General features: G+C 39.1%; 1 protein-coding gene and 1 pseudogene across 2 annotated transcripts in view; both read left to right on the top strand.

The window, feature by feature from the left end:
* Frg1 (FSHD region gene 1) overlaps positions 1–27,209 on the top strand; it is a 38,780-nt gene that overhangs the window by 9,622 nt on the left and 1,949 nt on the right. The window contains exons 6-9 of one of the 2 annotated variants that reach the window (XM_021653880.2): positions 7,763–7,867; positions 9,122–9,213; positions 9,706–9,816; positions 12,879–12,993. In XM_021653880.2, coding sequence (XP_021509555.1) covers positions 7,763–7,867; positions 9,122–9,213; positions 9,706–9,816; positions 12,879–12,960 — 390 coding nt within the window. In that variant the 3' untranslated portion in view covers positions 12,961–12,993. Of the gene's footprint in view, positions 1–7,762; positions 7,868–9,121; positions 9,214–9,705; positions 9,817–12,613; positions 12,725–12,878; positions 12,994–27,209 lie in introns of those variants that run through there. The other variant, XM_021653881.2, reaches the window with a different exon arrangement.
* LOC132653619 (syntaxin-binding protein 6-like) lies at positions 105–3,104 on the top strand (annotated as a pseudogene).

Here is a 27,209-nt window from a genome sequence, read left to right as displayed (position 1 = left end):
ATTGCTATATTCCTTTAGCAGAACAATAGTATTTAGTTTTCCATTAGGTCCCTGGCCTATCTACTTTCAGGTTCTTAGACACCTTAGCAGTTCCATCTCATGGAGTAGGCCTTATATAAATCAGACATTGGTTGTTTACTGCTCTCACCAGCTTTCTACACCATTGCACCAGTGTATCTTGCCAGCAGGTCACCATTGTAGAGAAAAGGGTTTGTAGCTGGGTTGGTGTTTACTTTTCTCCTTTGATAGTGAACAGACATCCTTCTAGTACCATGAACACTGGTCCACAGGAGTAAAGGCTCTAGATAGGCACCAGCTCAAACTCTCCATGTTAAATGAATTATGCAGTTGTTGTCTTCAGTAATAAGGCATTTTGTACAGGCCAAACAATAACCTTGTCACTAGCCTGAGTTGTTTAGGGAACCCAATTAGACCCTTTTTTTAATTATTTTTTTATTTTGTATATTAATTACAGTTTATTCACTTTGTATCCCAGCTGTAGTCCCCCCCTTCCTCACCTCCCAGTCTCACCTTTCCTCCCTCATCTCCTCCTATGCCCCTCTCTAAGTCTACTGATAGGGGAGATCCTCCTCCCCTTCCATCTGACCCTAGCTTATCCAGTCTCATCAGAACTGGCTGCATTGTCCTCCTTTGTGGCCTGGTAAGGCTGCTCCCTCATCAGGGGGAGGTGATCAAAGAGCCAGCTACTGAGTTCATGTCAGAGACAGTCCCTGTTCCCCTTACTAGGGAACCCACTTGGATACTGAGCTGCCATGGGCTACATCTGAGCAGGGGTTCTAGGTTATATCCATGAATGGTCCTTAGTTGGATTATCAGTCTCAGAAAAGACCCCTGTGCCCTGTGTTTGCTATCCTTGTGGAGCTCCTGTCCTCTGCAGGTCTTACTATCTCCCCCTTCTTTCCTAAGATTCCCTACACTCTGCCCAAAGTTTATGAGTCTCAGTATCTGCTTTGATACAACGCTAGGTAGAGTCTTTCCTTTGGACCCTTTGGCCAACAACTTAGTTAGATATAACCATTCCCAGTCCTGGAAGCTCTTTGGTGATGGAAGATATCCAATTAGGACTCTGACTCCTCTATTCTTTAGTGGATTTTATCTAGCTCACCTTCGTGTGTGTGTGTGTGTGTGTGTGTGTGTGTGTGTGCGTGTGTGTGTAAGCTTCTACTGTATTAGGCTTCCTTACAACCCCAAATATCCCTTAGTTTTAGAAGTCCTTATATTTCCTCCCTCGCCCACCTCTTTTCTTCCATTCACCATTCCAGTCTCCCTCCCCTCATTCATCCATAACTATCTATTCTATTCTTAGATTTCATAACTATTCTTCCTAGGGAGATCAGTCTCTTCTCCCAGTCTCTTACTCTATACCTGACTTCTGTGGTAAAATGGATTGTAGCTTACTTAGCAATGACTTAACAGCTAACATCCACATATAAATGAATACATGGTGCTGCAGTTTTTCTCTAGGTCCAATTTACCTCACGCATGGTGATTTTTTTTTCTAGTTCCATCTATTTACCTGCAGATTTCATGGTTAATTTTTTTAACAGCTGAGTAATATTTATTGTGTAAATGAACCAGATTTTCTTTATCCATTCCTCTGCTGAGGGGCTTCGAGATTGTTTCCAGTTTCTGACTGTTAAAAATAGAACAACAATGAACGTGGTTGAACAAGTGTATCTGTAGTAGGATGAAGGCCTCTAGGTTTATACCTAAGGTGATATAGCTTAATCTTGAGTTAGATCAATTTCTAGCTTCTTGAGGAACCACCAACTGATTTCCATAGTGGTTGTGCAAGTTTGCACTCCCACTAGCAGTGGGTGTTCCCCTAACTCCACATGCCCCCCACCAGGACAAATGACTATTTGTTCTGCTGATCTTGGCCATTCTGACTGGTATAAGATGAAATCTGAAAGTCGTTTTGATTTGCATTTCCCTGGTGACTAGGATGTTGAACATTTTTTCTAAGTGCTTCTCAGCCATTTGAGTTTCTTCTGTTAAGAAGTTGATGCTGGAAGTGAGTGGGAGGACTCAGAGGGACCTGGGCAGGAGAGGAATTGGCAGCGTGAGGAAAGATGAACCAGACCTAAGATATGACTAATAACAAACAAGAAACCCACACAGGCATCTATCACGAAGGTCAAACAGTTTGCGGGCTCCCCATCATTTGTCAGAAGATCCCAATCAATGTTTGAGCAGCTTCGCCAGGTTAATGGTACTGATCCTAATCGGGATTCTGCAGAGTTTGATTTGTTGTTTGAAAATGCCTTTGACCAGTGGGTTGCTACCACTGCCTCAGAAAAGTGCACCTTCTTCCAGATCCTCCACCACACCTGCCAGAGGTACCTCACAGACAAAGGAAGCCAGAATTTATTAACTGCCAGTACAGAATTATGGGAGGAAACAGCATCCTCCATTCAGCAGCTGATAGTGTGACCAGTGCAGGACAGAAGGCAAGCCAGGCCTTGAATGAGCATGGGGAACAGTTAGGCTGAGCAGAGGAGAAGACATGAAGAACAGTGCCCAGCAATTTTCAGAAACTACATACAAGCTTGCCATGAAGCGCGAATATTGAGAAACTGCCTGTCCTGGTGCACCTCTAGAGAAAATGGCGGAGTGTGTTCAGCAGTCATTCCAAGAATTGTAGACCGCTGCTTCTTTGTTGTTTGGTTTGTTTGGTTTTCTGATATAAGGACATTGAGGGGTTTTGGTTTTTCATCTTCAGATGTTAATGTGAATGACAACATGTTGTGTGTATACATTTCCCTATCTTGCTACGGAATGCTGCAATAGCATCAGCTTCATTTTTATTTTTTTCGTGTGTGTGTGTATGTGTGTGTGTGTGTGCATGTGTGTGCTTTCCTTTTGAAGGAAAATTGTTTTTGTAGTTTGAATATGAAATTTGGACCAAATAATGAGCCAGGTCTAAACTAGCAAAGTTTTTTTGTTTGTTTGTTTGTTTGTTTGTTTCCCTCTCTCTCTCTCTCTCTCTCAGAAACTAAGCAACAAAACAATTCCATATGGTGACATCAGATGATGGTCCTGGGTAAAAATAAAAGTCAAACTGGTTTCAAAAAAAAGAACAAGTTGATGCTCAAAAAACAGGCAGTGATGGCACACACTTTTAATCCCAGCACTTGGAAAGCAGAGCCAAGAGGATCTCTGAGTTCGAGGCCAGCCTAGTCTACAGAGAGAGTTCCAGGACAGCCAGGGCTACACAGAAATACCCTGTCTCAAAAAAAAAAGAAGAAAGGAAAAGAAAAATAATTTTTTGCTTAGATCTGTACCTTATTTTTTAATTGGGTTGCTTTCTTGATATCCAGATTCTTGATTTCTTTATGTATTTTGGATGTTAGCCCTCTATCAGCTGTGTAGTTGGTGAAAGTCTTTTCCCACTCTGTAGCTTACTGCTTTGTCCAAATGACAGTGTCCTTAGCTACGCAAAAGCTTTTCATTTTCTTGAGGGCCCATTAATTAATTGTTGATCTTAGTATTTGTGCTAATGATGTTCTATTCAGAAAGTCTTCTCTGCCAGTGAGTAATAGGCTATTTGCCTATTTTTTCTGTCAGGTTTTGTTTATCTGGTTTTAGGTTGAGGTCTTCAATCCATTTGGAGTTGAGTTTTGTGCAGAATGATGAGTATGGATCTATTTGGATTCTTCTACATGGAGCTGTCCAGTTTGACCAGCACCATTTGTTAAAGATGCTGTTTTTCTTCCAGTTTATAATTCTGCCTTCTTTATCAAAACTCAGGTGTCCATAGGTATATGGATTAATATATGGGCCTTCAATTCTATTCCATTGGTGAGTCTGTTTTTGTGCCGATACCATGCTGATTTTGTTACATAGGTCTGTAGTACAATTTGAGATCAGCGGCTGTGATACCTCCAGGAGTTCTTTTATTATTCAGGATTGTTTTAGTTATTCTGAGTTTTTGTGTTTCTGTTTGAAGCTGAAAATTTTCTTTTCAAGATCTATGAAGAATTGTGTTGGAATTTTGATGGGGATTGCATTGAATCTGTAGGGTGCTTTTGGTAAGATGGCCAGTTTTACTGTATTAATCCTACGGATCCATGAAGATGGGAGAGCTTTCTGTCTTCCCATATGTTTTTCACTTTTTTTTTCTTTTTATCAGATAAATCTTTACTTGCTTGGTTAGAGTTACCCCAAGATATTTTATATCCTTTGAGGCTCTGTGAAGAATGTATTTCTTTCCTTGATTTCTTTCTCAGACTGTCATTTGTAAATAGCCTTACTGATTTGTCTAAATGAATTTTATATCCTGCTACTTTGCTCAAAGTGTTTATAAGCTGTAGGAGTTTCCTAGTGGAATTATTAGGACCACTTAAGTATACTATCATATCATTTGCAAATAAAGATACCTTTGACTTCTTCCCGTCTTATTTACATCCTGTTAGTCTCTTTCAGTTGTCTTATTGCTCTAGCTAAGACCTTGAGTACTATATTGAGTAGGTATGGAGAGAGTGGACAACCTTGCCTTGTTTGTCATTCTAGTGGGCATGCTTAGAGTTTCTCTCCATTTACGTTGATGTTGTCTATGGGCTTGCTGGAAATTGCCTTTATTATGTTGAAGTTTGTCCCTTGTTTCTCCAGTCTCTCATAAAGTCAGGTGTGAGCTCCGTATGTGATTTAAACTATAATAGTGCCTTTGTGTTTGGTTCATAGATGTTTAGACTGCAATATCTTCTTGCTGGATTTTTTGATATAGTGTCCTTCCCTACATCCTCTGATTAGTTTTGGTTTGAAGTCTGTTTTGCCTGATATTACAATGACTACATTATCTTGCTTCTTAGGTCTATTTGTTTATAATATCCTTTTTCCATCCTTTTACCTCGAGTTGATGTCTATCCCTGATATTAAGATGTGGGTCTTTGGATGCAGCTTAAGGGTGGATCCTGTTTTCAAATCCATACTGTTAGTCTGTCTCATTTTACTAGGGAATTGAGACTATTGATACTTAGAAATATCAAGGAGCCGTGGTTGTTGGTTCCCATATGATGTTGTTGTTATGAGGGGATTTTCCCCCATTATTTTGATTCCCTGGTTTGATTTATTTATTCCTTATCTTTTCTTAGGTGTGGTTAGCCTCTTCATGTTGTAGTTTTTCTTCTAGAGCCTTCTGCTGGACTAGATTTTCATATAGATGTTGCCTAAATTTGGTTGTGTCATGGAATGCCTTTTCCTTTCTCCATTTATTGTGATTGAAAAGTCCTGATGGGTTTATGTTTCTTTTAAAAGTTTATGTTTCTTTTAAAGGTTTATGTTGTTTTTTTTTTTAAAGTTTGTAGAACATCTGACCAGGTCCTTTTGGCTTTTAGAGTCTCCATTGAAAAGCCAGGAATTATTTTTACATAGCTGCCTCATATGTTATTTGGTCTTGTTCCCTTGTGCCTTTTAGTATTTTTTCTACTGTACATTAGTGTTTTGATTATTATGTAACAAGAGGAATTTGTTTTCTGGTTCCATTTATTTCGTTTTCCATATGCATCCTATACCTTGATAGACACCTCCTTCTTTAGGTTGAGGGAATTTTCTTGCATGATTTTGTTGAGTTTCTTCTCATTCCTTTATTCCTATTATTTGTCGATTTGGGCTGTTCATCACATCTCAGATTACTTACATGTACCTAGATTCTTTTAGATAACATTTTCTTTGACTGAGGTCTTCATTTCTTCTATCTTGTCGTCAGTGCCTGAGATTCTTCCATCTCTTCTATTCTGTTGGTAAGGCTTGCTTCTAAGGTTCCTGTTCAAGTCTCAGTTACCCCTCAGTTTGGGTTTTCTATTTCCACTTCCATATCTTGAACTGTGGAACATATCATTCCACAGTTTGTTGTGACTCATAGATTTTTTTCATGGATTTATTAATTTCCTCTTAAAGGACTTCTCACATATTCATAAAGACTATTTTTAAGTTTTTGTTTTGTGTTTCAGCTGTATTGCATTTTCAGGGCCTGCTGTGATAGGGTTGTTGGGCCCTAGAGAAGACATCCTGCCCTGGCTGGTGTGTTTTTATGCTGATGTCTGAGCATCTGGATTTGGGATGATCATTATTCTAGATGCTGAAATCTGGTCCTATCTTTGTTGGGTGGGTGCTTTGTTCCTTGGCTTCTATTGCCCTCTCTGGTTCTTATGAGAGTGTGGTAGCTGTAGGTTGCCTGGTAGGGAATGTGGCCAAGACCCTGTCAGGTGTGGCCACTATCGGGGTGAAATGTATTTCTAGGTATTGGGAGCAAACACTTTGAAATGAAGGTAAGCTTGGGGTTGAAGGCATCCACAGAAGGAAAGCAGAATGTGTCACTGGATTTGTTTAGTCCACTGGGAATGACGGCAGGGAGGACGGAAAGGCCACTACAGTTGGTCTGCTCCAGAGATGGGCTTGGATTTGGAGGTGAGGAGAGAGACTGAAGGTCTGAAGACTGCCTACTTGCTTCCTTGTCAGGCATGGGGTTCCCAGGGAATGGCTGTGGGAGTTGGACAAAGAACGACAATATTTATCATGGATCATATGCCATTATCACTGTGGCATTTTCTGTGCTCTTGTACCTCTGTCTAGGTTGGAGGGCCTTGTTGTTTTTTTTTTCCAGGACTAGTTAATAACAGTGATACCAGGACCTATGACGTGGCTTAGCACTTGACAGGCTGCATTTGATTATCAGAACCCATGTAAAGGTGGATGGAGACCATTGACTCCACAGAGCTGTCCTCTGACCTCTGCACACATGCTCAGATCTTACACACCAAATGACTAATATACAAGTAAAATACAAATTATACTAATAGGAAAGACCAGTATATCATAGGTCAGGATAACAAAGGGCAAGACCTTTTACTTTTAGGAAAATACTTTCCATTCTTACAATTTAAACAAAAGACTTAAAATCACTCATATAACAGGTTAAATTGCAAAACTGGAGTGATCCACAGCACGGGTGGAGGCTGGAGTGTGTAGCCATATACAGTGGAGTCCTTGCTACCTTGAATAAGACACTATTCAAAATCCATTTACTCATGCTATTTTAACAGGGCATTTCAAAGTTATTCTGTAATTATTGGATTTGTACATTTTCTTTCCTGGTGATATACAGAATTTTTCAAGAGAATCGTCCAAATAAAAAATATGATTAAACCTTGCAGTTATTAGGAGAACTTAAATATAATTCATATTCAGATTCACAAGAAAATTAGTTTTTGAGGTTTCATTTAAGAGGAATCCGTTTAATCATAAGCATTAGACCCCTAAAAGAATATATCATTCTACACAAAATCCCCTCTCTGCTAAAGGCTAGCCTTTTAATGCTTTTAATTATGGAGAAAATAAATTGTACTTGAAATATCATTATTTCAATAAACTGTATATTATTCATAAGTTTTATTTTCTTTGAAGATAATTGTGTCTTCAGAGACAGGAATTAAATTAATTTTGTGTGGTTAGAATGCTGTCCCAGTAGAAGAAAGGAAATGACAGTGTAAATGCTCTTACCACTGAGCTGCAGTCCCCAACCCAATAGAAAAACACACAGAAAATGCTTATTGTCATGATATTTGAAAGATCAAGATTTTAGGTGATTTTGATTTCTACTTTCTGTATGTTTTTGTATTTTCCATGCTTTCTCTAAATTATTTTTTATTTTAGAATTGGGGAGATAATTTTAAATTAGTATAATGACTTAAGATTTCTGCAAATCTTCATAGCTTGATTTTATTTTCTTTGTTTTATTTAGGGGAAAATGGCTTTACTGGCCTCAAATAGCTGCTTTATTAGATGTAATGAAGCAGGCGATATAGAAGCAAAGAATAAAACAGCAGGAGAAGAAGAAATGATAAAGGTAACCACCTCCTACAAGCTAGTAGTGACGTCTATAAAACACAGGACAGCCGCCTACTGTCACTTTCCAGGCCTAAATCCTTTTCTGTCCTGATCCAGATGTGCTTTACTTTTAATCACAAATCTAGTAATGTCATATTTATGCAGTGTAATTAAGAAATTACATAATGAAAGCAATTTTAGTTTTTTTCTAATATTTAATTTTTAAGATAGATGTTTGTAAAGCATGAAAGTTTTAAGTAAAAACATTCAAAGACTCTTGTCTCCTACCTGCATGGCTCATCTAGTTCCTATCTCTGCCCTGTCCCTACCTTTTCCCATTATTTTCTTGGTTTGGTTTTACTGTTGCTTGCTGGCTTGCTTGCTTTTTATGTCTGATATGAATATATAAACGCATTTTTTGTTTTTCTTAATTTTTATATCTTGGAGATTATCTTTGTATATCTGTGTCAGAAGTCTCCCCCTTCCTCCTTTTTATCCCCTAAATAGTGTTCCATTTTAGAGATGTTCCTTACTTTATTTAATCAGTCACTTATAAGTTGAAATGTAGATTGTTTCCTGGCTTTTGTTCTCAAAAACAGTACTGTAACACATGACTAAATCTGCAGAAGCAAAATTTTTTATGCTTTGTGATTGTTAGCTACTGTGAAGTTGCCTGACAGAAAGGCTGTATACTCTTGTCAACACTCATAAGTGGAATTGTTTTATTAACTACTTTGGCACCTATGATATTAGCTATTAAATAAACATAAAAGTCTTAGTAGAACTTTTGGGTCTTTGGTGCTCAGATTTTGTCCTCTATGTGAATCCATATACTCTGTACATGAGGAGAAACATGAAGAAGTTAAAACAATTGTTTGTTATACTTTGAGGGAAGTCACTAACTGGAAGGAAAGCTCCTTCTTCCAAGCAGAGTTCCATAATGCTACTCTTTGCTTTCACTTAATGATAAAAGTTACACAGACACCTTCATCTATCAGTGACGTTCTCAATAGACTCCCCAGATCCTCAGGTAGCTAACTGGAATCTGCAGAAGCCTTGTTTCAGATTACATATAATACCAGGTGATTCTATTAATTATATGTGTGTGAAATCAAAATTACATCACATTTCTGAGCTTGTCTTTTCTAAATCTAACTGCTGAGTTAATTGTTTTCTTGGTTCACTTTAAAAAAGAACACGTAAAGTGTTCTTGCTTAGCAAATGGGAAGAGGAAGATAAATGTGTAACCTACTGGGTTCTTTTTAATATCCAGATTAGATCCTGTGCTGAAAGAGAAACCAAGAAAAAAGATGACATCCCAGAAGAAGACAAAGGAAATGTGAAGCAGTGTGAAATCAACTATGTGTATGTATTCTCCTCTCAGACTCCATTCTGGTAGTCAGGGTTCTCAGGCCCCCTGATAGTAAGGTACCTGAAGCTCCAGAAGAGCCAAAAATGGAAACTCAAGGATGAGCCAGGTTGAGCTGAATGTTTTTCTTACAGCCTCAGTTTTCCTAGTTATTCTTCCATTGTTTAAAGCTAAAGCTGCCTGGGTTGGTCAGCTCTCTTTCTTTAGTAGAGTTGCTTTCATACCACCCAGGGGCCATTCATGTTCCAGACACAAGGTCTTCAACCAGCCAACATCGCTAGGAGAAGGAAACTTTGCAGGGCTGCACATATGGCAGCCCTCTTGATGGATCATAAAAACCACCTTTGTAGTAGAGAAACTATGGACTCTTATACAGTTAGATTTGTTAAATAAATATGTTGGAAAACATAATAGTATTTGGAATTTAGTAAGGAAACATAATAAAAGTTTGAGATTTGTTTTTTTCAATGCGAGATCTTTCTTCACAGAAAGAAATTTCAGAGCTTTCAAGACCACAAACTTAAAATAAGCAAAGAAGATAGTAAAATTCTTAAAAAGGCTCGGAAAGATGGATTTTTGCATGAGACACTTCTGGACAGGTAATTGTAGATTTACATAATTACAGCAGTTTTCAAAATCAGTGTATTATATTACTGTTTTAGAATTTTTGTCTTCATCTTTAATTTATGTAGTAATGTTACCTAAATAAGACATAAGTGTGGGGAAAGTGTGCTAAAAACAAACTTCTATGTTAGAACCAAAATGTAAATATTTGCATCCTTTTGGCTCTCCAGGTTTAATTGAAATTATTTCATAAATGTACTGAACTACGAGGCCACTTCTGTGGTGTAGCAGTTAACATGCTTGCCCCGCATATATTTGCTTCCCGTCATCTTCCCTTAAGAATTTTTTTTCAGCAGTTTACTTGCTTTCCATCCCAGCTGTGGCTCCTTCCCTCGTCTCCTCCCAGTCTCACTCTCCCTCTTCCTCTCCTGTCCCTCATCCCTACTCCATGAATATGGGAAGTCCTCCTCTCCTAGCCTATCAGGCCCCATCAGGACTGTCTGGATCCTCTTCCTGTGTGGGCTGGCTAGGTCACCCCACAAGGGAGAAGTAATCAAGGAGTAGGAGCAGGCAACCAAGTTCATGTTTGAGACTGTCTCTTCTCCCATTACTAGGGAACAGGGACCCCACATGGAGTCTGAACTGTCCATGGGCTACAGGGGGTCTGAGCAGGGGGTCTAGGTCCTCTCCCTGCATGATCCTTGATTGATGCATCAGTCTCTGCAGTTCTCCCCTGTGCCCAGCTTTTTGTCTTTGTTGGTCTCCTTGTGGTCTGTTGGTCTCCTGTCCCCTCTGGGTCCTTCTATCTCCACCTTCTTCCATAAGACTCCCTACTCACTGTGCAAAGTTTGGCTGTGAGTCTCAGCATCTGCTTCAATCCTCTGCTGGGTGGAGTCTTTTAGAGAATATCTGTAGTAGGCGCTGTTCACTTTCTTCTACCACTTCCAGTGTCTACCCTGTTTTCCCTTCTGAGTATCCCTAGGGTCCTCCTTATTGTTTAGCTTCTTTAGGTCTGTAGGATTTAGTATGGTTATCCTATATTATATGGCTAATATCCACTTATAAGTGAGTATATGCCATGCATGTCTTTCTGCTTCTGGTTACCTCACTCAGGATGATCTGTTCTACTTCCATACATTTGCCTGAAAATTTCATGATTTCTTGTTTTTAATAGCTGAGTAGTATTCCATTGTGTAAATGTACCACAATTTCTGTATCCATTCTTCTATCGAGGGACATCTAGGTTGTTTCCAGATTCTGCCTATTACAAATAAAGCTTCTATGAACATAGTTGAGCAAATGTCCTTGTTTAATGGTGGCACATCTTTTGGGTATATGCCCAGTAGTGGTATAGCGCCAGATTGATTTTCGAAGTGGTTGTACAAGTTACAAGTTTACATTCATACCAGCAGTGGAGGAGGGTTGCTTTTTCTCCACATAAAGGACCTTGGTGTAACTCTTAAGAAGAGTGCATGGAATCTTATGTAAGAAGTGGGAAATAGTAAGATCTGGAGAGGACAGGAACTCCACTAGGAGAGCAACAGAACCAGAAAATTTGAACACACAGGTCTTCTCAGAGACTCATACTCTTCATGGAGATAACCTAGAACCCCTGCACAGATGTAGCACATGATAGTTCAGTGTCCAAGTGGGTTCATAGTAAAGGGAAGAGGGACTGCCTCTGACACAATCTGATTGGCCTGCTCTTTGATCACCTCCCCCTGAGGGGGGAGCAGCCTTACCAGGCCACAGAAGATGACAATGCAACCATTCCTGATGTGATCTGATAGACTTAAGATCAAAAGGAAGGAGAGGAGGACCTCCCCTATCAGTGGACTTGGGGAGGGGCATGAGTGAAGAAGGGGGAGGTAGGGTGGGATCGGGAGGGGAGGTTATGGGGGCTTATGGGGGGATACAATGTGAATAAAGTGTAATTAATAAAATAAAATACAAGAATTAAGAACAGACACAGAAAGTTGCTTGAGTAATACCAAGATTCTGTCTGTGCCTTCTGTAAAAGTAGTAAAGGTTCCTAAAACTGAAATAAAAATCTATGGATTTGTATCCAGATTAAAAGTTCAGTAAGGGAAATTGAACCTGTTAAGGTTAGATTCAGCAGTATGAAAGATATTTGTCATAGCGAAGTGTTGATACTTGTTCCAATTTGTTTCTATTGAAATAAGTGACAGCCTACAGCTACATCCTGGGAAAGTAGGCAGGGAAGTTAGCTGCGGGCTTAACACAGTCACTCTGTAGAGTGCCAAACTGAAGAGGAATCTGATAATCTCCTGGGACTCGTAAAGCCTTATGTTGCTAATGACTCCTAATCCTCTCATCTGATAAAATAATATGTAATCTTGTACTTCCTGTTAATCTGTTGCTATAGTTAGTAAAGATGAAATAGTTATTTGGAGAAATTTTTCAACCTGGAAAATTAACATACATGTGGTTCCGAGAAGTCAAAACAGGACATAAAATATAGTCAGACTGAGAGCTCTGAAAGAGAATAATCTGTTAGACTAGCAGCTTTAAAAGTAGCTTAAAAAAATACACCATTGTTGCTTAGTGGAAACTGAAGGCAGGCTTAAACTCATAAGTGACTAATGTTTCTTGTGAACTGAGAAAGCCCTTAAGCCACCTTTGTCTTACGAAAGTTAGGAATCAGTTTACATTATAAGAAAGTTGAAAGATAAAGTTTTAGTAAAATCTTTTAATATGATTGTTTAATACAGTAATGAAAACAGAATAATTTGCAAACATGAGTTTTCTGTTTAGTAGCAGTTGGCTCTGTATGATATGTTTTACATTGATCGGTGGTTTTGTCTTAAACAGGAGAGCCAAATTGAAAGCTGACCGATACTGCAAGTGACGTGGACGTTTTTCTGTTGCTTTGAGGTTTTTTTTTGTTTTTTGTTTTTTTCTGAATAAAAATATTGAGTATAAGTGCTTTTATAGAGTTTTTGAATCCTTTTGAAATTATTGCTTAATTTAGTAGTTTAATCCAGGTCCTTCATGGGATTTACTTTTCAGGTAAGTGTATCCACTTAGGCAACTACAGAACTTTTTATCCTCTGCATTCCCTGTCATGTTACTCCAGGAAGCTCGCTCCCCCGCTGCCGTGGACTCTCACTGTTGCTGTACTACCTCTTTTCCTCAGTCCAAGCTTGATCAGTACTTGATTTAGAGGAAGTTAGAAACTGTTAAGCTGAATAGTAAGTAAAGCTTTGATACACTTCCCTTTTTTTTTTTTCTTTTTTCCTTATATTTTCCTTGTGTGTTTGCTTGCCTGCTTGTTTTGTGGTCTCGTAACATAACAGGGATTGTCCTGTTGTGTAGAAGGACATTTCAAGAACAGCCTGGGATGTGTGAGACCCTGTCCACCCCCACCCCCCCAAAAAAGTGTTTTAGGCGAGGAAAAGGAGCGGAGGTTGAGGGAATCAAAATTTATTAAGTGAGCTTTAAAATAACAATAGCCATCACTCCTGAGACACTGAAAACACTAAAACTGAGACTGAATGCCACAGTTGGAATAGACCCAGAATAGCTGCCTCAGTGTGGGGTGATGACTCATAGTACTCATTTCACAAGTTTGGGTGCCTCAAAAGTCCCAGTCTGGCCAGGAAATTTCCACAGAGCTTGTGGCCCTTGTTCCACAATGAAACTTGGAAATGCTGATTCTGCTAGACACTAAGAAACCAGCAATGTGAATCAATTCAGCACAAGACGGAAAGCCAAGTGACAAAAGGAGAGAATAATCCTCCTTCTGAAATACACTTTTTAATCTGTGTACTTAAAGGTGCTGCCTAACAGTCAGGGTGGACCTTCCCACATCAATCAAGGAAATCAGGACAGTTCTTCAGGCAAGGTGCTCTATTCAGCTGATGATAATTTGTGGCAAGTTGACATTAAAATCAACCATAATAGAAAACAAAAAAATGTTTGCTATCCTGCCAAACACTGCCCTACTCCTAGACTTGATGTTCCATTCCTCTCCCTAGCTACACAGTGTTCTGTCTGTAAACACGGTCCCTAGTGTATACTCTTGCAGGTGATCTAGCCATCTTATCCCTGCCCCGAAGCTGGGCATTGCCTCACACTGCTCTCCAGTATCTGAGCTTTGAACTGGGAACTTCATCTTACGCTCAGTCAAGGCTGCTTGGCTTTCTAGGGGACATATTTCAGTAGCAGACAGCAGGAAGAGGATAAGGTGCTAATAAACATATTTCCACACAGCAGTCTGCCACAACCAGAAATCATCCAACCTAGAATGCCAGCATTTCAAGGCTATAGAACCTGCAGACTAACATCATCTGAGCATTCCTGCCTCCAAACATCACGAATAAATAGCTCAAAGGTACAGAATAAAATGACCTAGCCCACCTGTAGTCTCCAGTAGAGGTTTCTAGGAACCATCTTTAGAGGCAAGGTTTAACACATCTAGCAATTAGACCCAAAGCTTGCAAGTTAAGAAAAACGCCAAGTAAATCTGAAGCAAGTGTTAGAAACCACATTGTGGGGGAGGAGTGGAGACACTGAAAGATGGAAAGATTTCTCATGGTGAAGGATTGTCATAATTAATACTATAAAAAGTGGTTGTATTACCCAATGCCATCCAGAGATTCAATGCAGTCCCCATAAAAATCCCTGTGATGTTCTTCACAAAGTTAGAAAACAAGCATAATTAATATGAAAGCAAAGACTGACTAATGCAGTCTTTGGCAGTAACACAATACCCAGTCTTATACTACGGAGTCATAGTAACAAGAGCAGCATGGTACAGAGGCAATAAAACACAACACCAACAGAGAATAGAACACTCAGACTAAATCCATGTACATTGAGCTACCTACTTTTGTCAAAGTTGTCAAAAACACATTGGATAAGAGTACTGCCTCTTTAATAAACCTTTCTGGGAAAACTGGATTTCCACATGTAGAACCAAATTATATTCCTATCATTAACACTGAATAAAGGTCAAAATGAATTGAAGATCACAATAGAAGACCTGAAACTGAAACCACTGGGGGAGAACAGTTTAACAGATTTTCTGAAAAGAATTCCAATACTACGAGAACCCCAAGAACTGATAACTGGAATTACAGGAAATGTAAAATTCTGCACAGCAAATGAACTATCACTTGTCTCTGAAGAGAGCCTACAGAATGAGGGAAAAGAACAAAAATCAAAGCAGCTAGTTACACATCAGCCAGGATTAATAACCTAGAATAATAAACTTTAAAAGTTAGGCAAGTCATATATTCAGTAAAATCTAAATAGACAGTTCTCAGAAGAAGACATGGAAATGGCCAATAAATACTTGGAAAACATTCAACATCCTGAACTAATAGGGAAATGCAAATTAAAACTACTTTGAGATTCCATCTCCTCCAGAAAAGCGAATCATCAAGAAAGCATGCTACAGAAGATGTGAGGAAAGAGGAACCCTTATACACTGATGAGAATGCAGGCTGACGCAACTACTTTAAGAAATCATATGAAGGGGCTGGAGAGGAGTGGTTAAATGCACTTGGTGCCCTTGCACAGGACCCGGGTTTAGTTTGCAGCAGCCACTTGTTGGCTAATGACAGTCCATAACTCCAGTTACAGAAGATATGACACCTGGCCGCAGGCCACTGCACACACCTAGAGTACAGACAGACAGACAAGCAAAACACCCATACACATAAAAATATGCCATACTGGGTGTGGTTGCACACACCTTTAATGACAGCAAAGGCAGAGGCTGGTGGATCTCTGGGTTTGATAGCAGCCTGGTTTACAGTTCCAGGGGAGCCAGAAATCTCAACAAGAAAAAAGTAGGAATAATAATTTTTTAATTAGTATGGTGGTTCCTCAAAAAGAAAAAACTATGGTATGACTTAGCCATACCACTTGAGTATATATACCAAAAACTAAGGAACATGCCACAAAGATCCCTTCACACCCATGCTCATTGCTTCATTATTCACAATAGTCAGGAAACTGAGCCAGCCTAGGTGCTCATCAATAGATCAGGAGATAAACTGTGGTGTAAAAATACAATGGGATTTTAAACAACTGTTCAGGAAAGTGAAGTCATGACACTTCTAAGAAAATGGATCCAACTGGAAATCATTGAGTTTTGAAATAAGCCAGACTTACACAAATACGTTTTATAAAAATGCTGAATTCAAATTCATAAATAAATATATATATATATTATATATTATATATATATAATGTGTGTGGTTATATTGGGGAAGAAGGGTTGCACGACAGTCATGAAACTAAAAAGATGACCATGAAATGGGAGGAAGAGACCATAAGATGGGAAGTTAATGGAATACAGATAGGAAAGCATAAAATGGATACTAAAGGGATGAGGGGGAGGGAAGGAAGAACACAGCATAATAATTTGTATGAAAATGTCATGGTGAAATGTTGGCATTCTTTAAACTACCTTATTTACATTTCTTATGCCTCTACCTCCCTTTTCCACCCCAATCCCTTCCAACACTGCAATACCAGGTAGGAGAGAAAGGTTAGTGGGGAGAAGGGGTGCGTAGTCCTCTTTAGCTACTTCCCACTAGATAGGGTCGTCCTGTTCTTTGGGGCAAGTCCAACCCTCACTTCAGGATATCTCCAACTTCCTCTCTTCAGGCTGCATTAACAGCAACCAGGAGCAGCAGGAGGATGGGGAAAACACAAGAAGCCGCCTTCTTTCTCAGAGCCCCTTTCCCTCTCAGGGCTGTGGCATTATTTCCTCTCCAGAGTCCACAGATTTAAACTATCTTCAGCTGGAAAAGAGCCCATCTCAGAGCCCACATGAGGCAAGTCGTTTGCTGCTGTGGACAATCTGAATCAGCCCCATATCCCACACCTGGGATTAAAACAAAAACATGTTTATGTAATAGTTTTTTTAAAGACAACAAAACTTCCACAACAGTGAAAGTCATTCCTGTACTAACTTAACACTTAATTTTAAAAAGGAAAACTATTCTTGAAAAACTACCATCAAAAGACAGAGCCTGATTTCAAGTCCTTGCTTGACACTCAAGACTATGCCTACTGACTGATTTTCCTAGAACAAACGTGTCTGCAGTTCTGTATATATTGTGTTCCCGGGTCCTTTGACAGCCCAGTATTCTCCAGTTTTCTACCTTTATTCAAATAAGTAGACCTAATTACAGATTCTCAGAAGATCAAAATGTGCATTGTATTAGGGAATAAATATACCAGTGAAGGTGAGCACCAAACGTAGATAATAGATCTGCCTGGTTATCTTTACCGATGCTGCTAGAACATCAAAGTCAGTCTGGGAGAGTGGCAGAAGTTAAATCAGAAGTCATAGAGCACTGACCTGTCATACCCAGGGCCTAGGATTCAGCCTCTACTTGGTGTTGTGGGATAAAGGCATCTAAATGTGCCCCTTTTTATAGCTCATATCTCAGGTTGTTAGGAGAAATTCTGCTTAAAGCATTAAAGTATTAGAGTATTGTCCTGATATAGCAGTCTAGTAACCTTACCAAAAAAAGATAAAAATAGTGACCTAAGAAAAAGTGCCCACATTTTTCAGATTAGATTATTTCTAACTGTATAGAAGTTCACTGGGGTCCATAGACTTATTTCTTAGAGGAAATACATAATATAAAATATTTCTATTGAAAATAGTACTTTACATACTCTGAAATCTTTACAACTACTAACTCTTACATGCCTAAAAGACTAATAACTTTCCAGGTAAAGTGGTGCATACCTATAATCCTAGCTCTTGAGAAGTGGAGCCAGTATGATCGGTGTTTAATTTGGGTTACATGAGACTCGTATCTCAAACAAAACAAAGCCGTCAAAGATTTGGTGGCTTATTAGGATTGTTTTTATTTTTAACCTTTAAAGGTTTTTTGAGAAGGTCTTAAGTAGCTCAGGCTGGCCTCAAAGTTGCGATGTAGCAACTATGTAGTCTGGTCTTGAATTCTTGATCTTTCTGCTTCCACTTCCCAAGTACTAGGATTGTACTTGCGTGCCACCATATCTTACTTACAGCATCCAAATGTTAAAATCACAGTAATGTGGATACTAAAGTCACTAAAACTGAAGTGTGATACTGAGAAGGAAAAAAAAAATATTTCAGGTTGGTGTGGGGTGCTTTTGAAGAACATTGTGGAGATGCTGTGGTGATGGGTGTGGGTGCTGTCATCCTGATAGACAGGGACAGTGAGGTGTTTCAAAACTAGTATTTGGAATCCTATGTGATCCTCCAACTTTGGGTATATAGGAATGAAAGTTGAACTCACCCTGGAAAAAAATCAGAAGGTGCATTTATGTGTGAAAGCCGAAGTATTTCCTTTGAAAATTTGTAATTTTCTATTTGTTGTTCAGGCTATCTTTGAGTTCTCAGAAATAAAGGGTTCTTCCTGCCTGTTTTCCATGTAGCTAGCATTAGAAGTCTAAGAGGACATTCATTCTTCCTTCTGTGGTTCTGTCCCCACTCCACTGTTAACTGTACTCAGGAGCTGAGAAAAATCCTACTTATAGACCCTCTATTTCATTACTTACTGTCACAAACTAATACTAAATGTGGTGGCATTTTCTTTTCTGAGATTCTCATGTCAAGTCAGACTTTACAGATAAGGAAGATTTCACAGCCAAGTCTTCTATTCTGAGCTTTAAGGTAGATTTCATATCATGTACAACTCTGTGCTAGCTAGTTTTATGTCAAATTGATACAAGTTAGAGTCACTGGAAAGAAAGGAACCTGAAATGAGAAAAGGCCTCTATGAGATCAGGCTGAGCAAGACAGTAAGCAGCACCCCTTCTTGGCCTCTGCATCAGCTACTGCCTCCAGGATCTTTTTCCTGTTTGGGTTCCTGTTCTGGCTTCCAACAATGACAAACAATGATGTGGAGTGTTAAGTAAATGAACCTTTTCTTCCCCAAGTTGCTTTTAGTTAAAATGTTTGATCACAGCAGTAATAACCCTAACTAAGACACACACCTTATTGAAACATCTAATCTATTTGGATTAAGTGTTTAAATATATCTGTCACCAAAACATAAAACGTACAGAAGCAAGAAAGATAGCAGGAACCCTTGGGGATGAAGGAAGCCTCTACCAAAGTTAGGACACTTGAAACATTGAAAAAAAAATGCCAGAGATGTTTCAAAAGAGAATCTGAGTACAATGGATACATTTCTCAGAAACAGTGAATAGGATATTCACTCCATATGAATCATAAGAAATGGTTCGTGAGCCTGGGCAATACAGTGATAAGTTTAAAAAAGAAAGAAGCAAGAAAATATTAAAAATTTCCACTTAAGGTAAGACTATGACTCAGTGGTAGGGCATGTGCAAAGTTGGAGGTTCAGTTCCAAGCAGTTAAATAAATAATAGGTTTGGTTAAACATCGGATTAGACAGCCAGAGAGAAAAATTAATAAACCAGAAGGTACATGAATATATGACGCTCCATAACATCTCAAAGCGACAAGGAAGATCTGATGAATTCTAAGCCAAAGAAGCATGGAGAGCATGATGAGAATATCTAGTATATACTCTGTTAATGTATGAGATAATAGAAAAACTAAAAGAAACAATTGAACAACTAAGAATTTTTCAGACAACAAATTTTGGCATACTAGAGAAATCCAAATACAAACATCATATGTGTACATTATGGAGAAGCTACTTAATTGAATGTTTTTTAAAGCCAGAAAAGTGATAATCTAGGAAAATTCAGCAGTTTAAGTGATTGCTAGATTTTTGCCAAGCACCATGAATCCTAAAGATAGCAAAATGGTGTCTTCTTGAGTGAGAGAAAACAATTGTCAAACCAAAGTTCTCTCCTTTATGAGACTGCTTCCCATTTTCCCGTTTAAGATTGAAATGGTCCACGTGAGACAGTTACTGACAACCACATCTGTTAAGCCAATTAAAATTTCTAAATTCTTTTATGTTTTTAATTTCTTTTATTTTCTACAATTAATTCATTTTATATCCTGATTGCAGCCCCCTCCCTCATTTCCCCCAGGTCCTCTCCTCCCTCCCTCATCCTCTCTATACCCATCTCCTAGCCCACTGAAAGGGGGAGTTCTCCTCCCCTGCCATCTGACCCTAGCTTATCAAGTCTCATCAGGACTGCCTGGATCTTCTTCCTCTGTGGCCTCACAAGACCTCATCAATAGCAGGAAGTGATCAAATGGCAGGCAACCGAGTTCATGACAGAGGCAGCCCCAGTTCCCATCACCAGGGAACCCACATGGAGACTGAGCTGCCTATTGGCTACATCTGAGCAGGGAGTCTAGGTCCTCTCCATGCATGGTCCTTGTTTGTGCAATCTCAGCAATTCCCCCCCCCGGGCTCAGATTTTTTAGCTTTGTTGGGGAGCTCCTGTCCCTTCCGGGTCCATTGTTCCCCCTCTTCTTCAATAAGACTCTTGTGCTTTGCCCAAAGTTTGGCTATGAGTCTCAGCATCTGCTTCGATCCCCTGTTGGGTGGAGCCTTTCAGAGGACCCTCTATATTAGGCTCCCACCTGTTCCATCTCTTCCACCGCTTCTGGTATCTATCCTGTTATCCATTCTGAATGAGATTTAAGGGTCTTTCTTGTTGTTTAGCTTCTTTAGGTCTATAGCTTTTGGTATGTTTATCCTACATTATATGGCTAATATCCACTTGTAAGTGAGTATATACATACTATGCATGTGTTTCTGCTTCTGGGTTACCTCACTTAGGATGATCTTTTCTAGTTTCATCCATTTGCCTGCAAATTTCATGATTTCTTTGTTTTTAATAGCTGAGTAGTATTCCATTGTGTAAATGTACCCCAATTTCTGTGTCAATTCTTCTATTGCGAGATATCTAGGTTGTTTCCAGATTCTGCCTATTACAAATAAAGCTTCTATGAACACAGTTGAGCAAATGTCCTTGTTGAATGGTGGAGCATCTTTTGGGTATATGCCCAGGAGTGGTATAGCTGGATCTTGAGGTAGCTCTATTCCAAAATTTCTGAGAAAGCACCAGATTGATTTCCAAAGTGGTTGTACAAGGTTACATTCCCAACAGAAATAGAGGAGGGTTCCCCTTTCTCCACATCCTCTCCAGCATGTGTTGTCACTTGAGTTTTTGATCTTAGCCATTTTGATCGGTGTAAGGTGGAATATCAGAGTTGTTTTGATTTGCATATCCCTGGTGATTAAGGATGCTGAGCATTTATTTAAGTGTTTCTCTGCCATTCGGTATTCCTCTGTTGAGAATTCTCTTTGTAGCTCTCTACCCCATTAATAAATTGAATTATTTGGTTTGTGTATGTGCAATTTCTTCAGTTCTTTATATATTCTGAATATTTTCCCTCTGTCACATGTAGGGTTGGTGAAGATCTTTTCCCAGTCTGTAGGCTATTGTTTTGTTCTGTTGACAGTGTCCTTTGCTTTACAGAAGCTTTTCAATTTCATGAGGTGACACTTATTATTATGTTGATCTTAGAGCCCGAGCTTTTGGTATCCTGTTCAGGAAGTTGTCTCCTTTGCCGATGAGTTCAAGGCTCTTCCCCAATTTTTCTTCTAACAGATTTAGTGTGTCTGGTTTTATGTTAAGATCTTTGATCCACTTGGATTTTAGTTTTGTGCAGGGTGATAAATATGGGTGTATTTACATTTTTCTACATACGGACATCCAGTTAGATGAGCACCATTTGTTGAAGATGCTATCTTTTTTCCATTGTATGGTTTTGGATTCTATGTCAAAATTCATGTGTCTGTAGGTGTGTGGGTTTATTTCTGGGTCTTTGATTCAGTTCCATTGATGCACCAGTCCTTTTTCTATGCCAGTACCATGCAGTTTTTATTACTGTTGCTCTAGACTACAGCTTGAGATGAGGGATAGAGATATCTCCAGAAGATCTTTTATTGTACAGGATTATTTTAGATGTTCTGGGTTTTTGTTTTTCGATGTGAAGTTGAGAATTTTTCTTTCATGGTACTTAAAGAATTGTGTTGGTATTTTGATGGGAATTGCATTGAATCTGTAGATTCATTGCATTGGTAGGATGGCCATTTTTACCATGTTAATCCTGCCAAGCCATGAGCATGGGAGATCTTTTCATCTTCTGATATCTTCAATTTCTTTCTTCAGACACTTGAAGTTTTTTCATGCAAGTCTTTCACTTGCTTGGTTAGAGTTACACCAAGATACTTTGGTTTTCATGACTATTGTGAAGGGCGTTGTTTCCCTAATTTCTTTGTCAGCCCTTTTGTCTTTTGTATACAAGAGGGCTACTGATTTTTTTTTTCAAGTTAACTTTGTGTCCAGCCACTTTGCTGAAGGTGTTTATCAGCTGTAAGAGTTCTCTGGTAGAATTTTTGGGGTCATTCATGTATACAATCATATAATCTGTGAATACTGATACTTTGACTTCTTTTCTGATTTGAATCTCCTTGATATTCTTACTTGTCTTATTGCTCTAGCTAGGACTTCAAGTACTATGTTGAAGAGATATGGAGAGAGTGAACAGCCGTGCCTTGTCCATGGTTTCAATGGAATTGATTTAAGTTTTTCTCTGTTTAGTTTGATGTTAGCTATAGCTTTGCTCTATATTGCCTTTACTATGTTTAGGTAAGTGTCTTCTGGCCGTGGTCTTTTTTTGGATGGGAGACTTTTTTATGACAGCTTCTATTTCCTTAGGGGATATAGGACTATTTAGTTGATTTACCTGGTCTTGATTCAGCTTTTGGTAAGTGGACTCGATCAAGAAAATTGTCCATTTCGTTTAGATTTTCAAATATTGTGGTATATAGGCTTTTGAAGTAAGACTTAATGATTGTTTGGATTTCCTCCGTGTCTGTTGTTATTTCCCCCTTTTCATTTCTGATTTTGTTGATTTGGATAGTATCTCTCTGCCTTTTAGTTAGTTTGGCTAAAGATTTATCTATCTTGTTGATTTTCTCAAAGAACCAGCTCTTGGTTTCGTTGATTCTTTGAATTGTTCTCTTTGTTTCTAGTTTATTGATTTCAGCTCTGAGTTTGATTATTTCCAGCTGTCTACTCCTCTTGGGTGTGTCTGCTTTTTTTTTTTTTCTAGTGCTTTCAGGTGAGCTGTTAAGATGCTTGTCTGAGGTGTTTCAAAATTTTTTATGAAGGTACTTAGTGCTGTGAACTTCCCTCTTAGCACTGCTTTCATTGTGTCCCATAAGTTTGGGTATGTAGTGCCTTCATTTTCATTAAATTTTAGGAAGTCTTTAATTTCTTCCTTTATTTCTTCCCTGACCCAGCTGTCAAGAAAGTAGAGAGTTGTTCAGTTTCCACACATGTATAGGCTTTTTGCTATTTCTGTTGTTGAGGTCCAGTGTTAGTCCATGGTGTTCTGATAGGATACAGGGGATTATTTCAATCTTCTTGTATCTATTGAGGCTTGCTTTGTGAACAACTATATGATCAGTTTTGGAGAAGGTTCCATGAGGTGCTGAGAAGAAGATATACTCTTTGTGTTTGGGTGAAAAGTTCTATAGATGTCTGCTAGGTCCATTTGACTTGTGACATCTGTTAGTGTCATTGTTTCTTTCTTTAGTTTTTGTTTCATTGACCTGTCCTTTGGTGAGAGTGGAGTGTTGAAGTCTCCCACTATTAATATGTGGGGATCTCTGTGTGGCTTATGCTTTGTTAATGTTTCTTTTACAAATGTGGGTGCCCTTGTGTTTGGGGCATAGATGTTCAGAACTGAGATGCCTTCTTGGTGAAATTTTTTTGATGAGTATGAAGTGACTTTCCTCATCTCTTTTGATTAATTTTGGATGAAAGTCTATTTTATTAGATATTAGAATGGCTACTCCTGCTTACTTCTTCGCTTTGCTAGGAAAACCATCATCCAGACCTTTTCTCTCAGGTAATGTCAATCATTGTGGCTGAGGTGTGTTTCTTGTATGCAGCAGAATGTTGGGTCCTGTTTACACATCCATCCTGTTAGTCTGTTTCTTTTTATTAGAGAATTGAGTCCATTGATGGTGAGAGAGATAATGACCTGTGACTGTTAGTTCCTTTTATTTTGATGTTGGTTGTGGTAGTGTGTTTGTGTGCCTATCTGCTTTTAGTTTTGCTGTAGTGAGGTTATTTATTTCTTGTGTTTTCCTGGGTGTTGTGAGCCTTCTTGGGTTATATTTTTTCTTCTACTATCTTCTTTAGGGCTGGATTTTTGGGTAGGTACTTTTTAAATTTGTTTTTGTCATTAGATATCTTGTTTTCTCCATCAATGATGATTGAGAGTTTTGCTGGGTATAGTAGTCTGGGCTGACATCTGTGTTTCTTAAGGTGTACATGATAGCAGTCCAGGCCCTTCTGGCTTTCATAGTCTCTGTTGAGAAGTCAGGTGTGATTTTGATAGGTTTGCCATTATATATTACTTGGCCTTTCCCTTGCAGCTTTTAGTATTTTTTCTTTGTTCTGTATATTTAGTGTTTTGATTATTATGTGGTGGGAGGATTTTCTTTTCTAGTCTAATCTATTACCGGTGTTCTCTAGGCCTCTTGTATGTGTATAGGCATCTCTTTCTTTAAATTGGGGAGATTTTCTTTATGATTTTTTGTTGAAAATATTTACTGGGCCTTGGAGACAGGAATCTTCTTTTTCCTCTGTTCCTATTGTTCTTAAGTTTCATCTTTTTGGGGTGTCTTTGATTTCTTGGATGGTTTGTGTCAGGGATGTTTTATATTTAACATTTTCTTTGATGGATGCATCATTTCTTCCATTGTATCTTCTACACCTGAGATTCTTTCTTCCATCTCTTGTAATCTGTTGGAGATGCTGACCTCTGTAGTTCCTGTTTTCTTCCCTATGGTGTCCTTCAGGATTTCTTCGGTTTCTTTTTTCTTTAATGTTTCCATTTCCATCTTCAGATTTTTTAACTGTTTTGTTGATTTCCGTCACCTGTTTGTTTGTGTTTTCCTGCTTTTCACTCAGTTCCTTCACCTGTTTGTTTGAACTTTCCTCTATTTTTTTTTTTCAGTGATTAAATTATTTCCTCTCTAAAGGCCACAGCCTATTTGCCTATTTGACTATTTCTTCCTATATTTCTTTACAGATTTTATTTGTTTCCTCCATCTTTATAATCATAGGTTCAAGGTCTTTTTTTTTTTTTTTTTTTTTTTTTTTTGTTTCACTTGTGTTAGGAAATCCAGGCAAGGGCTGCTTGTCCTTCGATAACTGGGTTCTGGTGATGCCATATTGCTTTGGCTTTTGTTGACTTTGTTTTTATGCTGGCCTTTACCCATCTAGCTGTCTAGGCGTTGGCAGCTAGTTTCTGGTGCCTGCTGGAGCCCTGGAGGGGGTGTGGGGGTGGTGCGGATAATCCCCTAGGCAGGAAGCTGGCTATTCCTATAGGATCTCTCTTCAGCTTACTGGGTATGCTTTCAAATGGCTGGTGCTTCTCAGGGAATTGCCGCAGCTCTCTTCAGGTGTATGATCCTGTGGGCTAACTGGGCTCCTTGGGAGTGTGGGGGCTCCCCTCTCTCCAGGAGAAGCCCCAGAGACAGCTGCCCTACCACGGGCTTTCTTGCTCTGAATTTAATGAGCTGCCAGTGCTCAGACACTGTGTTTGCTGGGTGCAGCCCTCTTGAAGAACCAGGGAGCCCAGAGGTTTGCTCAGTCTCACTAGGGAGACGGGTTGACTTTAACACTTGATTTTAAACTGTATGATAAAATATTCTGGTGAAGTACTTGCTTTGTAAGCATAAGGATCTCCCCAGAGCCCATGTCAAAACAGGCGTGATGGGGTGGACTCAGGCAGATCCCTGGGGTTCCCTTACCAACCACCCTAGCCTACTTGGTGGGTACCAAGCCATTGGGAAACCCTATCTCAACATAGCATCTGAGGAATGACAGTCAGTGCCCCACAGTTTCTACATGCCCATCCACCAGCACACATTTGTGTATCCCCACACACACACAAAAAATAATGATCTGAGGGTAAACGATAATTCTTTACCTAAAGAATTAAAATAATACTTCCAAACTTGTTAGGCAGTATCACTCACTTGGTAACTGGACAAAGATACAAGAAAAGTGCAGACCAATATCCCTAATGAACATAATTGCAAAAATCACCAAAATAATATTAAACCAAATTCAACAATGTGTTCAAAAAAGTGCACATAATAACCATATAGGATTTATGCATGAAATGGAAGAATAGTTCAACATGCAAACTAATTAATGTACTTCTACATCATAAAATCAGTAAAATGAATAAAGATTACATCACCCAGTGTGTTAAAATAAAAGCATTTGACAAGCACATTTTCATGATGAAAATGCTCATCAGAAAAAGAAAAAAAAAACCTTCCTCAACAGACGCAGGTCATGTATGATAGTGATAGTCTGGGCAACAACAGCATACTCAAATACCCAGAAAATGCTTATACTCGTCACTTGTTTTTAAAAAGACTGATATATTTGTGTATTTTATGTAGAGGACTGTTCTGTCTTCATGTACACAAGAAGAGAGAATCAGATCCCATTACAGATGATTATAAGCCACCATCTGTTTGCTGGACCTCTGGGAGAGCAACCAGTGCTCTTAACTGTTGAGTCATCTCTCCAGCCCTTATGCTCACTGTTTTTATTCAGCATAGCACTAGAAGGCTTTCCCAAAACAATTAAGGAAGTGAAAGAGCCACCCAAATCAGAAAAGAAAAAGTAAACATAGTAGGGAGGTGTCAACTGCCTCCAAAACTGCTGATGCATCCAGAGCTGTTGCAGCCAAAGGGGAGTGCCCACCCCTTTCCCTTTCCCATCACTTGGGAAGACAGTTCTCTCACCACAGCTGCCTGAGAAGGGAGAGGGGTGGGGTTGGGGAGGGGCTTCACTTCAAGGCAATTTTGGAAATCATGGCACTTGTGGTCATAGGTACCAGCCTCTTTTTTGCAGTTAAGACTGCAGGAGGCTTTGTGCGATTGGGGTTATAAACACTGATCTTTGATATGGGCCACAGTCTTGTCTATAAATTACCAGCAGGTGGGGGTGCAGAGATGGCTCAGGGGTTAAAAGCATTTGCACTTCTGCAGAGGAGCCCAGTTCAGTTCCTAACACCCACATCAGGCAGCTCAGAATCTGCCTGTAACTTCAGTTTCAATGGATTCACTGTCATCTTCTGGTCCCTACCCTCATGTGCCCAGACCTGTACTTATATAACCATAATTTTAAAATAAATAATCTATATGCAAAGGATCTGTAAGGAAAATCAAAGCTCTGGCAAAGGATTATGAACCTCCGAAAATGGCATTTAGTTTGTTTTGTGTTGGCCATCTATTGCTGGGCATGGAGCCTACCCTTCAGAGTAGTTTGTATATTTGGTGAAACTCCCTCAGAGAAAACTAAGCTTTCATTTGTGAGCAGTTATCAATTGGAGATAGCTTCAGGGTTGTGGATGAGGGTATGTGTCTACTTCCCTTCTTAGCACTGGGAACCC

Source organism: Meriones unguiculatus, chromosome 4, assembly GCF_030254825.1.
Source record: "Meriones unguiculatus strain TT.TT164.6M chromosome 4, Bangor_MerUng_6.1, whole genome shotgun sequence".
NCBI classification, from domain to species: Eukaryota; Metazoa; Chordata; class Mammalia; order Rodentia; family Muridae; genus Meriones; species Meriones unguiculatus.
Note: the sequence above shows the minus strand (reverse complement) of the source record. Positions and strands in the feature narration are given on the sequence as shown.